This window comes from Bicyclus anynana, chromosome 4 (assembly GCF_947172395.1).
Source record: "Bicyclus anynana chromosome 4, ilBicAnyn1.1, whole genome shotgun sequence".
In the NCBI taxonomy this organism is placed as follows: domain Eukaryota; kingdom Metazoa; phylum Arthropoda; class Insecta; order Lepidoptera; family Nymphalidae; genus Bicyclus; species Bicyclus anynana.
The window spans coordinates 18,449,490-18,468,513 of NC_069086.1; the positions used below are offsets into that span (position 1 = coordinate 18,449,490).

Genomic DNA, 19,024 nt, shown 5'->3' on the forward strand with positions numbered 1-19,024 from the left:
AGCCCTTAGTGTTTTCAACGGACATTAAAAAAGCGTTAAAATACAACAAATGCATTCCATAAGTATATGTTCACATGATAGTTTTTTTAAAACACAACGCTTTTTTTCGAGCAGTGTTACATTTTCAATTTTGGCCGTTGTAAATACCTTAATTGAACTTCATTTGAATTACTACTACTATATTTGAATGCTTTGTCTTTTAAAAAAACTCACGTGCGAATGAGGGCTTACTGTCTTCTAAAAATTTTTTCAGTAGGTATTAGCAGCCCTCACCCAGCCGGGGTTGGTAAAATAGGCTGATATACTTGATTGTATTATTAACGTAATGATGAAGTTCTAGGTTCGAGTCCTGAAAAAAATATGATATTACACTCTCTTGCACACTAGCTTGAGGTATCCGATACGCTAGAAGAATAAGATGTATTTGAGTAGATCCTACTAATTAAATAATATTATAAATGCGAGTGTGTGGATTTTTGTTACACATCTAATCATGCTGAAACAACATACAGGATTAGTTGTTAACAATCGTCCGTACATAGCAGATTTCTATTAAAACCACTATCAAAATCTATCCATTTTGAAGCTACGATGACATATACAAACACAGAGACAGACATACACACGTTAAACTTATCTCTTTAAACAGTCCGTTATAACTCTCTTTCTTTCTATCGCAACGAATTGTTTACGATTTTATGCTGTCTCTTTTGTTCCGAAAGAATGAAAGATAGAGCCATATGTAGACAAAATTTCGTGGCCTCCTGATACGCATCATAAGCATTAAACATATCGCAAACAAAATCACTACTAAATGACATATTGCTACTATCCTGGTAGCTATCACATCGCACTTCACACTATTATATAAATGCGAAAGTTTGTGTGTATGTATGTTCCTCCTTTGTGCAGCGGCTACTGACCCAATTTCGCTGTAATTTGGAATGGAAATAGATTTAACTCTGGATTAACATATAGGCTTTATATGCATAGGCAACACTTTTCATCCCGCAAAAGTTTAAGCCCGCGGGATTTGTGAAGAACTGAATTCCACTCTGATGAAATCGCGGGCGTCCGCTAGTTATATCTTTAAACAGGTGAACTATGATATGATAGGGGAAAAAGGTGCGCATTACTGGTAACAATAGGCACTCACCTGCTCAGGGAATGTGGTGTTATGTAACCTGCCACAAGTGACGCAACCAGGCGTCGGTTCATTTAATTGTATATCTCCTGGGTTGCGCAACCATTGTCTCGAGTTCCACCACTTTCTTTGTAACCCGCGGGTGATGTGAACTGAACTATATGCTTTTTACCTAGTGTTCTCTACTTGGAAGCATCTTTATAACAAAATTAGGGTAAATGGTAAATTTATGTTTTCATATTTAGGGGCATAGCGTAATTCGAGTACATTTAACTGTAATAGAATTAATTCTGTACGTTAAAGATAACTATTTTGGATTTTTTGAAGACACATAGAATTGATATTAAAGCCAAAAATGTATTTTTTTTTATTGTTGTCTGTCCATTTTTTTATCGATCGTGTATCACATCGAAACTACAGAATTAAACTTATCTTAAGTTCATATTACGAAAAAGGATACTTTGAATTCCGAAAATTAGCAGCCCCCCTAGCCAAGTGGCACGTCGATTCTCTTTCTACGATAGCTGACGCTTCTAAAACTTGAAAAATGTATGGGACAGATCTTGATCACATGACTTGTCAATAGCAAATGTCTACATCTTTCTAGTTTTAGAAACGTTAGCGATCGTAGAAAGAGAATCGACGTGCCACTTTGCTAGGAAGGGTTTCCTTAGGAGAGCGGGGATGAGAGTCACAAGTTTCAGTACCTACTTTTGAGAATGATGATATCCGTAGATACAGGTCATCGATACAAGTACAGTATTCCGCCGATGCTCAGCATAAGTGTTTTGTGTTCTGTGGTTTTCCAATTCAGTCTCAATACAAAACCTTCGTTCTATTTTACGAAATGATAGCGTGGTTAGTGATTGGTTATGCGTCGTAGGCAAGGAAATGATCCGATTCCACGTGATTACGCCCGAGATCGTATACGGTACAGCTAAGTATGACATGACGAGTGTCACTCAGTGGCCATTGCACAAGTTGCACAATGCACGCATCACGGTTGATGGCTTCTTTCTCTGATTGCGCTTCCTTGATCATGATCGATCCCTGTCTACTCAGTGCGTTTTCAATATGGAAGCTTCGACTAAACCATTCCTAGGTTCATTCATTCGTTCATAAGACTCTATCACCGATTCGAAAGGTTTTAATGCAAAAAGCCGCAAAGTAACTCAACAGATGATTACTTTTTTAAAAACATCAAAAAAGAAATTCAAATAAAATTAACCAAATTTAAATCGGGTTAAAGGATCAGACTCTATCTGAGAGGTCACAGGTTGTAGGTACTTAATTACTCTCGTATAAATAAATAACTTATTTAATGAAGGCGGAAAAAAAAATGACGGCCTCCGTGTCGTAGTGGTATGCGAGGTGCATTTACAAGACGGATTTACACCCTACCGGCAAAGACGTACTGCCAAGCGATTTAGCGTTCTGGAACGATGTCGTGTAGAAACCAAAAGGGGAGTGGATTTTCATTCTACTCCTTACAAGTTAGCCTACTTTCATCTAAGATTGCGTCTTTACTTTATCACATCAAGGGCTAATTTGTATAAAAAAAGGCTTTAAACAACAATAAAAAAAATATGGGTAGAAGCTCCAAGCGCTTGCATAATTTTTTCCTCCGAGCAGCAATGCAATGTTCTCATTTTGAGCGTATGGGTGAAATTGCTGCAACATGAAGCTCGCGTAGGTACCCATGCTTTAGGTTGACGGGCATAGACGTAGGGTAGGGTTACTTTAGTCTAGGTTCCTAGGATGTCCTGTCTGTGACGATGGGCGGTGGTTTTTCATTTAACGCCAGCGGCATCTGCTTCCTATAGATAAGTAGGGAGACAAAGTACCCTGCATCCAGCGGTTCCCTGTAAGAAATAAAGACGCAAAACACTCCGTACATATAGTTGGGATATCAATGAAATAGGGATGCAAGAAAAGTATTGCAGTTGAAATTTTATCAACTTTAATTGGTAATTCATATTTATTGTAATTTACTTTAATTTGATCTCTCATGATAAGATTGCAAGCATAGTTTCACCTCGTATCAGGTTCAACAGATTGTGTTATTGGTGTGAGAGCTACATGCGTTACATTGTAAGTTTTTGTTCGACAAACTGCTTAATTGTATGTTTTGAGTTCAAGTGTGATTGCATTGTTTGCATCTCTGAGTTGCACATACCGACTCGTCGCATCGATTGGCGCGCTGTAGTAGAAGACATTCACAATTCTTTCAAACATAAGCCTAACTTTACCAAAGATGCGTTATGTTAAATTAGTCATCGTGTAACTCCGTTGCGAAACCAATCATTAATCTAAGTTCATACTACCTTAAAAACGAAAATTACCATGATATAAAATTATCAATATCGACTGTTCAATGTCCATATTTCATTGGAGTTCTCTAGATGGTTTTGATTTGTCGGTTACAAGAAAATAAGGAAAGCCTTTCCTCCAATATTGAAGCAAATAAAACAAAAAAGCAGTAGGTACTCAAATCTATAATAATCAAATACTGTCCAAACATACAAGACAGGTAGTTTACGCACAGTGGATGCGTTACATTTTGACCACACGGTCCAATTCTTATTTAACGAAAAACAAAGTGACTGCTAATGTCGCCTCCCCGTGACGAGCGACACATGACCCGCGCCACTGTTTTGACCACGATGCATGAAATCAAATTATGCAATTTGTTCTCGTTTGAGATTGTTGGCAGTGCAAGTAGTGTTTTTATTATTGGTCTCGTTCCTGGTATGGGATGATTTAGAATTAAGTACTCATAGAATTAGACGCTACAAGTATAAGTGACCCAGGTTCGATGCCAGAACAAACGTCTGATAGCTAAGTATAAAATGTTTTATGGTGTTTATAAAACGCACGCATCTAGACTTCTTTTTTTAAAGGATACAAGTAACATTTTCAAAAACAGCAATAAATTTTTATATAAACATCTCCTGCCACGTGAGTTTGGGTCGAGAGGTTCTGGGTTCGAGTCGTGGGTAAGGATCTAAAATATTGAGTTATAATATTATAGAAAAAATCTTCAGTACCAGCTTTCAGTTTAAGTTGATGCGGTCGCGAGCGTCCACTAGTTTGTTAATACATACTTATAAGACTCGTTACAGTAACGAAGTGAGACAAGCAATGGACTTTCCAACAGTTCACATTTTATTAGGTAATTTTTCGAAATTTTGCAATGAGGAAAATATATCCGAATGTACGTATAATCTACTGTTGTTTTCACAACTTCACAGTAATTACACTTCAATAAGTTTTTTCGTGTTGTAATGTGTTGCAAACGAAATGACTTGCAGATTTTGATAATCTAGGTAATTTAGCAGAAATTTAATAATGCCTACCTTCTTACGATATTAATTATGATTATTGTATTGTTCCTAGATCCAACGCTCTACTTAACAAAGGAGGTCGGTATTAGCACAGATTTCCTAATATTATAGTATAAGATTACTTATTTCCAGGGCGTATAACCAAGACCCGTTGCGTTTGCGTAGGACAATCGTTACGTTGTAATTTTTAGGTCACATTATGTACCTACCTACTCTTGACCTTACGGCGCTATTGAGCTATTTCGAGGCTCATTGACACCCTGTCACCCTATAGTTACGTCACTATTTCCAGTACGTCTTTTAGAAACATTGAAACATTATTTTTCACTACTCTTGCTCAAAAACACTGTCATATTACCACTCCACAGCGGGGCTAAACAAGCATATTAGCCTCTAGGGGCTAAAGTAATTTTGTTTTTTTAATTCTTGTCTGTTACGAGTTATAGCCAAGTACTAGCCTACTATAAAACGGAGGAGGTTTTATTCGAAAATAGAATCATTATAGGTAAGGCACAGATTGTTTTGAAAAATAAATAAAAAACTTTAAATTGGAATGAAATGCAGCGTTCTTGTCTGTGGAATGAGTTTATTTTTTTTATTTAATTATTATTGAGTTGCGAATAGAGCGAGATTTGAAGACATGGGACATCCTTTACGGTGTAATACCTTTGCCTCTTTCTCATGTGAAAAAAATAAAATTAAAAAGCGAGAATTTAAAAAACAATTGGCGTGAATAATACACACTTGATTTTTTTCAGAAATTAGACCGTAACTTACATATTTTTCTACAATAATTGTTATTGTTGTCTTCATCTAGTGATAATGGTGATCCTAATTTGGAGATGGATGAAATTTTCAATCTGTTACCATCAAATTCGAGATGCATTTACTTGAATACTTACCTTCGATACCTACGAATACCTACGAAAAATTTAATAAGTGAAGAAAACAACAACGAATGGATTCACTTACGAAAGGAGTTTTTTAAACTATTATCTCCCACGTTTACCTCACGTACTCATTGTTCATCTTCAATTCTTTCATCACAGTAGTCGGAAATTATGTTACCGGGAAAAAGCATCTCCCTTAATATCCAAGATTGTAGACTTTGTACATTTAATTTTCAATTAAAATAAATCATTGAATATTGTACTAAACTATTTTATTTTCTCGCAATCGTAGTGAAAAGCAGAGTGTAACACGTGGGGCTAAACCCATTATAAACTCGGTTTCTATTTAGGCGGCCCTCGCCTTACGTCTCGGGCCCTAAAAATACCTCGTATATAATGGGTCTTTTTAGCCCCTTGTATAACAATCTACTATTATTAAACGTAAGCTTTTTGAAAAACCCTCTTTTGTCCAGCCAGCGCCGTTTGCAAAAATACGTCATTTATCACTGCGATGCAACTGAATTACGTATCAATGATGAATGCATATATCTCCTGTAGTTGGTAGGTAGGTCATACCTTTACCTATTCATAAACGTAACTAATATTAACTTCCCTTGTACTCAACTAAGGTGGAGGCTAGGGTTAGGAGTGATCCCACGACATCACGGATTTCTGTCTTAAACTCTATAGGTTTTATAGTTTAATCCAAAGTGTTATTTTCCTGTTTTGTAAAGTAGCTTTTATACCCCGTAGTTACAGATTTCTAGATGAGTTTGGCAATGTGGTGAGTTTGAGCGGGCGCGTAGTGTTGTAGAGCTCTTACGAAAGTGGCCCGCGAATTGCTGTGTCACCCTGGTTATACAATACGCATGCGTAGAAAGTGGATTCTCTGAATAACATCTTAATCTTCATACATTTTTACAAAAAATATAAATATAAAAATACAGTTAAAAATCAAAACTTTTGTCTTAAAATAAGTAAAACTATCAAGTCTAAAAACAAACGAACTAAATCCGACTTAACTTGTAAACTTTTATACCTTAATAAATAACCTACTAGTCACCTATTACCAGTTCGTCGATATTTTTATAGATATCTAAGTAGGCATTATTATTTTCATTTAAATCTCATATACTTAATTATTATCGAGGAAATCTTTTTATTTTGCGATGTTTTGTTTTTTTATAGCGGCTTTTAGCTTAGGTAGGTAATCTACCTGTGAAGAGAGGTTGCTTAATGCTAGCCACAAATGTTCAATTAATCTCACGTTTCTGTAGCACCCACGACTATGATTGATCGTGTGTTGGTCACTGCGTACATGACTTGTATAGTATGCTGCGTAGGTACTGCCGTTTGCTTTTCAGAAACGTGAGAATAATTGACCGTCAATGGCGACCTTAAAACTTTAAAAAAAATACTCCATATGCATAATAAGGCTTCATTTAACGATAAAATAAATAGTGAATGAGTTCTTGTGCCTATGAAATTAAGAAAATAAAACATAAATTCAGTTTTATCGACTACAGGAAAGGTCTCAGGAATACGTTCGGAGAGCTCTGATCACCAAAATCAAGACTTAACGAAATTTTGCTTACCGTACCTACGCTTTTGCTAACCTACTTAGTTACTGGAAACTCGGTTACTAGGCCACAGCGTCCAATGTTGCCGAGTGCTGTGGTTTTTCTATCAGTTAAACAATATTAATGCCTATTAATTTGAATGTCGTAAGTAGATACCTACCTAATGTATGCAAGAGATACAAGGGTAGTCCCAGAAAAATAAATAATGTAATAAATAACGAGTATGTTGTGTAATCATAGGCAAACAATTTATTCAATGGGTTTTTTGGTAGAGCAGTCTCAGTGAGAAGCACATTATTTAATAACAACACAATATCTAATAGTTTCTTGTCAGTTTATATGTATAAACGGCCACTACATTTATTTATTTTTTTTTTATTTAAACAGGCCAACAACATTTATGCACACAAAATAATTTACATAATATAATAAAAAAAATGGTAATACAGGAAATACAGATTTAAAACATAAACATCAATAATTGGCTTGTACAGTGGACACAGAAATTCTAGTATATAAGTAGAAAAAAAAACACTATAAAATAATAAAAACTACAATTAACACAAAAAATAAAACAAATAAAGAAAGCAAAAATTTGTAAGAAGAAAGAGCAAATTAATATTAAAAAATAAAATAAAAAATAAAGTAAAGTACCTACACTTAATCATTAACTTCCCTGCGCAGGGAGTTTATAACGTTACGACGAAAGCAGATCGTTTTAGAATTAAAAAGGTTGATGTCTTTATTATTTTGATGCAGAGAATTAAATAGGTTACAAATTCGATTAATGGAGGAATGGCTAGCAACTTTAGTACGGCAGCAAGGTGTAGGAAATACGTTGTACTTGCGAACTGAGCGACTGGGTACTTTGCAATTAATGCTAATTTTTGATAAAATTGAGGTGTCAGTCTCATTGTTAATAATTTTGTGAAGTAATATCAAGTCAGAAAGGTTACGTCGAATATACAGATAATCTAGTTTAACGTACTTTAGTTTGTCAGCATAAGAAAGGTTAATCAAAGTACATTATTAAGTTTAAATATTAAAATAGCTTAACAATTTTATTTTCCTATATTATAAGAGTAGCAGTGGGTTTTATGGTGATGGTAAACGTGATGTATTATGTTTCCATAAAAGCATAAAAGAATTAACTTTTTCTTACCCTCATAAACTAAAAGACTAGAGTCAGAAGCGTGAATTACTAACTGACGAAAGCTACTGTCATTTGTCAACGTCAATTTGAAGTTTGATTTGAAATTATCTGTCAAATTTAGAATTAATTTCGCGCGGCTAATTAATTGATTTCCGGAGCGAAATAATATTTTCCAAATTTATTTGTGTAAATACACATTCACGATAAATTCCCAATTAAAAAATCATAAACCGAAAATGCCATGAAGTGCAACATTTTTAAATTATAGGATAGGAGTTTAATAGTTTAAAATCTGATTTGCAAATATTGATTTTTCTTCACCACAGGTGAGTGTTTACATTTTGTTTCCAAAATGTTTTTCGTATGGACTTCAAATTATCTTAGTCGTTTATACTCGTAGTGATGTTTTCTTTATGGAAAATGTTTATCCGTTCTCTTAATGTATTCTGTTTTAGGTCAATAGTATTTAAAGCACATAAAAGTCATAAAATTTCTACTACAAATACTAAATCATTGAAAGGAATACTACTTGAAATTATGAACTTTAATAATTATGATTTTATCCAATAAACTTTTCTTTGAATTTACTGGTACTAAGTAAATGAAATCCTTTTACAAGTATACCTTTTATAAACTTAAATGTTAATATTTCCTAAATGTCCTTTAACATCTCATTTGTCCAGGAAACCCTCTCCCTCTCCTTATCTAATATAATATAATCCCATCAGATGTCTCCTCTAGAAACACATATATTCACAGTATTGTACTGTGAATATATGTGTTTGAATAATATATCTCTGTTTTCAGTTTAAATGGCTAAACAAATAGCTGATGTAGAAATACATGCGTCTGACACACTGGAAGATGACAACTTGGACATCAGTGTTGATCTTATTGACGATGGACTTTATCTAGGTAGTTATAATCTTGTCTGGAGAAACAGCTTTTGCCTCAAAGGCAAGAACAAGTAACGAAAATCTATAGTAACAAGGCTCTATGTCACTTTGTCATTCCAATTTATGTATGATTGAAAGTTCACCAGCAGCAATTTGTAGAAATAATAATGAATAACAGATTACATAGTGTGTAGACTTTGATCTTTTAAGAATTTGAGTTATCTCTGCTCAACATTAGTTAATAATGAAGATACAATGGTCCAATTGTGTACAAATAACACCTAAGCAATTTTTTTGTTCACTTTAAACAATAACATTCAACAACTTTAGCCTCAATAACGGTAAGAGCGGTCGGACTCATCACCGAGGGTTGGTGGTTCGATCCCCGCCCCGTTGAACTATTGTCGTACCCACTCCTAATTCAGTCTTTCGTGACTAATTGGAGGGGAATGGGAATATTGGTCATATAAAAAAAAAATATGGCAAATATTCTTTTTTTAAAAAAAAAAAACTTTGAATAGCAAGTTAAACTTGAAAACTAACTTGCAATAACATTCCTCTTGACACATCACTTAAAATTGCATTATTTGTTATTGCATAGTGTTGCCCTTAGATCTTTTATCTAATGGCACAAATATAGGTAGCAACTTTGTTTTATACAAAAAATTAAATTTTTATGAAAAGACAGGTTTTTATTTTGAAGTTGGTATATGCAACAAACATTTATCTGACTTGTAGGAAATTTGGCGTGCGCACGAGACTCCAAGACTCTGGAGCAGCTGAAGATCACCCACATACTCACCATTGACCTGGTGCCTCTGCCTAGGAGCATACTGGACCGCACCAGTCTCACCATCAAGTATATGAAATGTAACAATTCAATTCAATCCATTTATTTGCACGTTACATTATTTTCGTAAATAATCCAATTTTGGTTCAATAAACAATCTGTTATATAAAAACTTTACTTGGAAAATAATTTTCAATTTTTAAACTAATTAAATTGAAAAGAATTTAACAAGATAAAAAGAGCCACTCAATACCATTTTGCATGCTTACCAATGCATTGCATTGCATTGCATTACCAATACTCAATACACTGAACAGAAACTGATAGTCTGCTATATAGCTGTCACAGTGGTCCAGAGGGTAACACAAGATCCATAAGTAGCTTCAGCTTTCCAAAATGTTTTGAGTTTGAACAAGCCAAACAGGACCGATACACTGCAGGCTATCCATATGAAATCACATCAACAAAGGGTTGCCTCTGCCCTTTCCTGAGATCCACTCTATTTGTGTACCTAATTTTACTAATTTCAGAGTTTATAGCAAACCTTCTTTTCTAATATAATCTTAATATCAATTATTTAATAACCTTCCAGTGGCTGATGTACCAAAGGAGGACCTCATAAGCCATTTGCCAGAGTGCAATGACTTCATCCGGCAGGCCATAGCCAGCGGGGGAACAGTGCTTGTACATTGGTAAGAGTTAGTAGAGTACAGAAAGAGTTAAAAAAATGTAATATCTATATAATCTAATTTTTTTAAACAGAAGAATCTAGACTATCAAGGATCAAATTGAGTAGATTTATGTATTTGATTGGGGTTTTATACACTCAGCAGACAGTGAAAATAAAGTGAGATCTTGTTGTTTATATTCATATAGTTCAGTTGGGAATTCATAGAAGTTGTAGGGGCACCCCCAGGGGAACATACACCTGCTGAGTGTCAGTGTGTACAACATCTATGAATTCCACTGTTAATTGCGGAGTAATTCTTCTTAAGAATTGACTTTGAGGATCGTCATTTTTGACCACTCTTTCTTGGATTCAACTTCAGCAGGCCAGGATGGAACACAAAAAAAATGGTTAATTACTCCTTTTGAGCCAGTGCAAATTGTTTCGCATACCTTACATAATAAGGATCAGCATGAACCCTCAGGAAATGTTAATGTTTTCCAAATAGCGCTATTTGTAAAACATGGGTGGGTAAAATAAATATACCGCCTAATAAAGTGTACAGGAACAAAAAAACGAATGTATAAAATATTTTTTAAAGTACTGTATTTTTATATTTCGTTTGGGAACTGTATAAAAACTTGACCTTGTCAAATATAATTAACTCCTTTGCTTTAAGGACTGGTATCCAGGGACATAAAATGATTTAAAAAAAATACTCGTACAACATTTTATTAAAATATTAGCCCGCTCTATTATTCTTCGTCATCAACCCATATTCGGCTCACTGCTGAGCTCGAGTCTCCTTTCAGAATGAGAGGGGTTAGGCCAATAGTCCACCACGCTGGCCCAATGCGGATTGGCAGACTTCACACACGCAGAGAATTAAGATAATCTCTGGTATGCAGGTTTCCTCACGATGTTTTCCTTCACCGATTGAGACACGTGATATTTAATTTCTTAAAATGCACACAACTGAAAAGTTGGAGGTGCATGCCCCGGACCGGATTCGAACCCACACCCTCCGGAATCGGAGGCAGAGGTCATATCCACTGGGCTATCACAGCTCTTTTGTTATTCTTACTTTATATTAATGCCATTGACTGATTGTTTCAGTTACTTCGGCGTGTCGCGTTCCGCCGCCGTGGTGATCGCGTACGTGATGGAGAAGTACGGGCTGTGCTACGAGGACGCCTTCCTGCTGGCCAAGAGCAAGCGGCGCTTCATCGGGCCCAACGTGGGCTTCGTGGCGCAGCTCAAGCTGTTCGGCCACATGGGCTACCGCATCGACCGCGACGACCCGCGCTTCAAGCAGTTCCGCCTCAAGATGGCCGGCCAGAAGCTGAAACAAGGTAACGTGAGCTTTATGGCACCTGGAGCTACTGTGCGCTACAGAGTTATTTAATAACTGATACTGATAGTAAGAACCGACGTCAATAATTGTTCTTAAAACATAAATACTTGCTAGGAACATATTCTCAGTTTCATAGTTTTTACATAGTTTAGATTTTTTATGGCAGTCTAAAATGACTCCTAAACACTGCCACTGCTTGGCGGCAATAGGTTCTTACAAGTATTTCACCCGCCATTACACTACTTTGTAGTGAAGTTGATCGGACTAATTGATAAGATAGTGTTTAAAAACTTTGTTTCGCTTTACTACCGATCGTTGTCGCTTTTGCGCACAATTCAAAGGATTCTAAGTGATCCTAGGTTTGAACACCATGCACATCGCTACACTACATGGCTCACTTCAGGACTTCCTAGAAGTGTCGAAGCGAGTAGTGTATTTAAGATTTTATAGTATGATGATGGTAAGATGGTGTTTCCAGTGAAGATCCTACCACAACTGTTCGCGGACCTGGTGAAGCCGGACCCCGGGCTGGTGCGCGAGCGGCCCGACCCCGTGGTGTACCGCTGCCGGCGCTGCCGCCGCGTCGTGGCCAGCCAGCAAAACATCATACCGCATCTGCCCAAACAGGTGACACATGACTCAAAAAAATGACCACACGACTGAAGTGAAACTTCTTTAAAAATAAAAAACAAAGCGCCATCTATGATCCTCATACATAACTGCATCGCAACAGGTTCTTGAAGTGTACAAAAAAGGCATTGTTTCTAAGTTCTCTAAGAACGCCATCTACTAGTTTAAAGTGTCTAAGTCTTTTTTGTTTAATGTAACAAAACAAACAGATCTTAATAACGTTATTACAAAATTATCTTGAAATATCTTATCTTCGTGTCCAACAAACTCAGGTAAAGATAGAGCTGGCAAAGAAAAACATCAGGCCGCCACCTAGCAAGTTGACTGGCCTCACGTGCGCCGAGAACGGCCAGCTGCTCATCGAGAAGCTGAAGAGCCTCGCGTGCCAGATTATAGACGGCGAAGAGGAAGCTAGTGACGACAGCGCTGCCAGGAGCTGCGACAGTGACGAGCACGCCAGCCAGGTATGTGGGCTCAGTGTTGAGGAGCCTTGTGTCATATCTGGAACGGCGAGGAGTGTGCCAGTGACGAGCACGCCAGTCAGGTATATGGGCTCAGTGTTGAGGAGCTTCGTGCCAGAATGTGGACGACGAGTGTGCCAGTGACGAGCACGCCAGGATAGACGGTTTTCCGAATCGACGGTAGAATCTGGCGTAATTTTTTTTCAAAATGCTTAAATAAAAGCCTACATGAAATAAGTGAATTTGATTTAATTTCATTTTTAAAAGACTATTTATTATTTTTATTGTTAAATTGGAAGGTTACACTTTCCAATTATATGAGATAGACCATTAGACAAGGACAAGGAGGTCTTCCTTCATCTGCCCCTCAAATCAACTCTGTACGTAAAACGGTTTTCTAGATTTCGTGACGAGTGTTTCGATGGACTTTGTCATGTAGTGTAAACGTTTGCAGGCGCTGGACGGCTACAGCGAGAACAACATGGTGGACGCCAGCATCGCGGCGCGCGCCGACGCGCCCGAGATCTGCCGCCTCATGTGGTTCGTGGAGCCCATGGGCTGGATGCGCGGCGTGCAGAACTGCGCGCAGGGTAAGCTGCACTGCCCCAAGTGCAGCAACAAGATCGGCAGCTTCAGCTGGGTCATGGGTGAGTTTGTATGAGTTATCATATAAAATTGTCATTTTCAAGATAAAATGAAATGAGACTTATTTTTTCAATTGATTTACACATAGTCCTCTCCGTTAGTTACACACAACTTATAATCAATATATATATTATTAGAGAGATTATTATATGTCAGAGGATTAGATAATAATAGCGCTATCTGACATTAGTCAGAGTAACTAATTAGATAGCGTTATCTGTTGAAACCGGGCACGGAGGTGAAGCCTCGAGGCCCGTACCCCCGCCCCGTTTTACGGGTGGAGAGTACGTGTCGTTTATCTGTCAGTTGTTTGTCTGTGGTCAGTTAACGATCTCAAAGAGAGTGCGCGGTAGATCTCAGGTTAATTCAGTTGAGCACTTGAGTTGGGTCGAGTCGGTTTAGTAATGAGTGAGCGAGTTATCGCCCGGCCATTGCGTTGTTAGTTGGCTGGAAGGCAACACGAATGGACACGGAGAGCTTTAATTAGTTTTAAAGGGATCCCTTAACCCTACTCGTACGAAAATCGGCCGCAAGTCCGAGATCCGCTTGTGGTTAACTTCCTGCCGTACGATAGTTAACCCTGGTTTCCATCTGATAGTATCAGTGTTATACTTAAACAATAGCGTGATTAGAGTATAGACCTGTAGAAGTAAGTCAAGTGATCATTCCGGTAAATGATTCATAGTGTTACTTTGTGTATTTGCCATCTCTGACGTAAAGTGTAGAACCTAGTCGAGACATACCACGATAGCAATGCGAAGTATACGATATTAGTGCATGGGATACTAGATTCCGATATTCAGCCCGTAGGATCGAGTACCCGATATGAGTGTGTGAGATTGAGTACCTCTCTCCTCAGCCGAAATCAGAGTGTGGGATTTAGTCGTTCGCACTATTTTTTAGTGAGTATTTGTGATTTCAATAAACTGTTTTCTAAAGTGCATGTTATTTACGCAATATTAAAACAGAAACAGACAATTCTAATTTTTGGCTTATCTTTGGAAGAGTTGAACCAGACTTTCAAAAAATCCTTTTGATTTGTGCAAAACTTAATTTTACGTGAAGTAGCGGGCAACCGGTATTTTTGAAGAGAGACCTTTTTTTTTTTTTTTTTATTCTTTACAAGTTAGCCCTTGACTACAATCTCACCTGATGGTAAGTGATGATGCAGTCTAAGATGGAAGCGGGCTAACTTGTTAGGAGGAGGATGAAAATCCACACCCCTTTCGGTTTCTACACGGCATCGTACCGGAACGCTAAATCGCTTGGCGGTACGTCTTTGCCGGTAGGGTGGTAACTAGCCACGGCCGAAGCCTCCCACCAGCCAGACCTGGACAAATTAAGAAAATCTCAATCTGCCCAGCCGGGGATCGAACCCAGGACCTCCGTCTTGTAAATCCAATGCGCATATCACTGCGCCACGGAGGTCTTTTTGGTAGGGGTAAATGTTATGTCCATATTTTTGCGTCCCCGACATGCTCATGACTGGCACACGCGCGACGATCGGGTCTTCCACGGTAACCCTCACGGGTCACGGGGTAACAGTGATCGGGGCGTTAGCCCCTCTCTGTGATGCTCGACGCCGCCTGCAACGACAGGCGGGGCGCTGGGTGGGACCTGTTTAGGTCCGTGGTGTCAACACCGGGTTCATCAGAGGTTATCTTGCCGCATCGCGATCGAGCTCGCAGAAATCGCGGGCGATATGCGGAACTGTGGCAGAGTGGTAAAACCTGGTGGTGCTTCGCATTGTGCTGTGCGCCTTATATTAGATACTTCAGAAATGCACACGTCACCGACATGGTTGATTATAGCAGTGTGTAGTATGTACATTTAACTTAAAAGCAAAGGGGAATGCCCACCGGCCCACACAACGTCGGCCCAGGTATACCCCCGTATAAAAGTATATGGAGATGATATTATGATGTTTAACTAAGGATCTTTAAATAATTGGGCTTAATAAAAGTATGTTTCTTGAAGAAAAATACATTTTTTTATATCACTCTTCTAGAGTAAAATGTTTGCTGGTGTACCAAAGCGGCGAAGTACCATATTTTGAAGTTTTAATATTTCTGTTTTATTATTTTTTTTCTATTACCAACAAGCTTAACAAACAAGAGAACGAGCAAGCAAACCATTTATAATATAAGTCTTCAAAAATATTGTAAAACTTAGGCTCAGTCAACGATCTTAGCTTGTTCCCGTTGTAGACAAATTAAAGTAGAATTATCAAGATTTTTTTTTTTATATTATTGCCGGGTGGTTACTTGGTTAGGACTTAGGGTCTATGGTAGACCTGGGCAAGGTAATGGATAGTATGGACCCTTTTAATATTATAATTTATAAGTTCTAAATTTTCTCTATTCTATTGGCAGTCTTATTATCAGCCATTTTAAGTAATAAAGTTTAAAAGGGGTTCAAAAAGCCACTCAGATAGCGACAACGTCCCACGCCCAGACCCCGAAAGGCCCAGGTGAACGATCATCGAGGACTGATGACCGTCAGTCACCGTCCGCCTCACGCTCAGGACGTCGCGCCACGCCTCATCAACATGGCTGGATAGGTCTCACATGTTGTGTGAGTCTCGTGAAGAGCTTACTATAGAAATGATCCTATGAAGTAAGGTCTTATCGGTACAGTTCGCGCGGCGAGAGTTTGGCTTTGACCTTCGGATGGAGGGGATTACTGCGCATGGGTACTGTCACGCACACAATACTTTTCCTTTTTTATGTACCAGGTTGGATATTTGAGTGGGTCAAAATTCATGTATAGTGATAATAATGCTAGAAAATAATACGAAGTAGATAAACTTCTTCATTTATTAAAACTATTGATAGTTATTTTACATATTTAAAATGTTTATACAGAGACAGCAATGAAAATTCTAAATAATTGTTTTTAATAAAATTATTTATTCCAAGATACATGTAAAATTGGTACATAAGAACAAAAGAAAACTTAAAATAATTATTAAATACAGTGTGTCCCTGGATAATCTGCAACACCAAAAGGGGGTAATATTAATATTTAACAAAAAAACTTAAACAAACAAACTCAACAAATAATAACAATCGACAACAATTAACGAAAATAGCAATTCATTTGTGAACGTGATTGTACAACAGGAGTGCGCGGTACGTCGTTTCGGTGCGAGAGGCAGGTAACGACTGGAGCGCCAATCAGAGCACCGCGCACCCGCCCCGCACCCCGCTAATGCCCGTTGATACCCAATTTCTGATTTCTGCGCAATAACGGTCAAAGCCAAACTCTCGCCGCGCGAACTGTAACTCGTTGTATGGGCTGAAGTCATTTCGCGGGAAAGAATCTTCGTAGTGCGATGTCATTTTGCTGTTTAGTTGTGGACTGCCATCTAGTGGCATGTTTGTGAACTACGTTGCTAAAGTTACTGCGACACGAAGTTCGTTGGTGACTTTACACCAGCGAACTATGTTGCAGTAACTTTGAAACTGTGAATTCATTATTATTTATCTATTTCGCTTTGTATCACTACATACAGGCACAGACAGGACGATGTAGGCACAAATTGGAAACTGACGCTGTAAAGTTTCATGAACATGTGAACATTGTGAACAGTGTAGTTGAAATGTTTAATTGTTTATTTTAAAGTTATATGGGCATAATATTCAAAAATATGCTTGGGCATTTTTGATAAATTCCATATTTGTAACTGGTAAATAATAAACATTAAATTATTTATATTTTATTAGTTTACATTGTTCAGTTTTGATTTAACGCCATCTAGTTGCACTTTGACGACCTTAAATACGCCAGCCGATGTCCTGCGCTCGCGCATAAAGAGTTGTAATAAGCAAGCGCCATCTGCTAACAGTGCACCGAAACATAGCGTTTCTTATTGAAAGTTTTTGGAAAGAGCGAACAATTTTGTTCTAGTACGGTGTAAGTTATTAAGCATTATAGAAAACACAGTTATTATTTTTTTTTTTAATATTTGCCATATCTTTTGAATATGACCAATATTCCTATTCCCAACTATTCGGAAAAGACTGTATTAGGAGTGGGTACGACAATAGACCAACGGGCGGGGATCGAACCACCACCCCTCAGTGATGAGTCCGACCGCTCTTACTGTTGAGCTTTTGAGGCTCTATGTATACAGTTATTTTGAAATCAAAGACTTGAATTTTGTTAATATCTCTTGATGTACCTAATTATCTTTTTTTTTTTAATTCCAGGTTGTAAATGTCCCTGCGGTCAAAAAGTAGCGCCCGCGTTCTATTTGGTGCCCTCCAAGGTGGAATGGTCCAACATTGTGCAAAACGTACAAATTACTGTTTGAACGTAAATTGAATACAAGCAGGTGTTACTTTACGGAAGTTCATTATGAATAATGAATAATTCATTTATTTTGCTGTTCTCAGCGAAAACCAACAAATCCAAGGCGACAACGGTAAACACACACAGTAGAGTCAAAACTAGCAGAAAAATACACATACACTAGCAGGCTAGGCTCATACACTAGCAGATCTTCCAGAATGAATAAAAGATAGCCTATGTTACTCGATGATAATGAAGCTTTCCCTTGGTGAAAGAATTTTCATTGTAAAATTTATTTGTAACTAACCAAGTTTGTAACTAAGACGCGTTTAGAATATTAACTTTAAGTTTGCTTCTTTACTTTGACTATTGATTCAAAATGAATAATTTATTTATTTATTATATAACTTAAAACAAGCCTTACAGGTACAACTTATTCGCTATTTATAATATAGGGAAATTAGAATAAACGAATTTATACTTAATTCTGATGATGTTCTAGTTACAGATTTAAATGTAAAGAGTTTTTGTGAAGTCTAGGTCAGTTTTGCGCGGAAAATAGCAAAATTAATAGATCATTTATCAATTGAACGAAAAATACGTTAATTAAGTATATTATGCTGCCCTTCTCTTCCATTTTTCGATTTTCTGATTACAGGGGTGGTTGTAATTTGTTCATATAATTTATCAAGTTAATTTATTACAATTTTTCAAATACTTTACTTTTTAATAGTACAATTATCAACTTAAGTTCTAACATTTAAAAGATAAATGTAAAGAACAAATTTATTACAATGTTATAAATAAATAATTAAATTAACTTTTTTATTCCAGTCACATTCTCTCAGATCTAAAATAAAACATATATAATATATTGTGTTATTCTATAGTAGATATAATCAAATATTCACTCGAAAAAATGAAAACGAGATTTAGACTGGAAACAGGTTATATAGAATTTTGGTGCTTTCAGACAAATGTTTCTTATATATATACGTATGTATATGTATTAAAAATGTATAGTAAAATATTAAAACTTCAATTTGTATGATAATAAATAATTTATTGTTGTACTTCTATAATATACTATGCCATGTTACTTATTTGACGTACAATGTAATAAAATAATAAATAATTGTTCGCCATAATACATTTTTTTATTTAAATTTTAAATATT

General features: G+C 36.9%; 1 protein-coding gene and 1 non-coding gene across 2 annotated transcripts; one reads left to right on the plus strand and one right to left on the minus strand.

Annotated features, from left to right (window-relative positions):
* The first annotated feature begins 8,219 nt into the window (after window positions 1-8,219).
* LOC112051409 (dual specificity protein phosphatase MPK-4) lies at window positions 8,220-18,995 on the plus strand. Its single transcript, XM_052891543.1, has 9 exons — window positions 8,220-8,437; window positions 8,919-9,026; window positions 9,746-9,877; window positions 10,390-10,489; window positions 11,581-11,816; window positions 12,297-12,445; window positions 12,721-12,912; window positions 13,364-13,556; window positions 17,766-18,995. The coding sequence occupies exons 2-9, from the start codon at window positions 8,924-8,926 to the stop codon at window positions 17,867-17,869; spliced, it is 1,209 nt and encodes a 402-aa protein (XP_052747503.1). The 5' UTR covers window positions 8,220-8,437; window positions 8,919-8,923; the 3' UTR covers window positions 17,870-18,995.
* On the minus strand, window positions 15,976-16,180 carry LOC112057151 (small nucleolar RNA U3). Its single transcript, XR_002887659.1, has one exon. It is a non-coding gene; the product is annotated as a small nucleolar RNA U3 (small nucleolar RNA).
* Window positions 18,996-19,024: the final 29 nt, after the last annotated feature.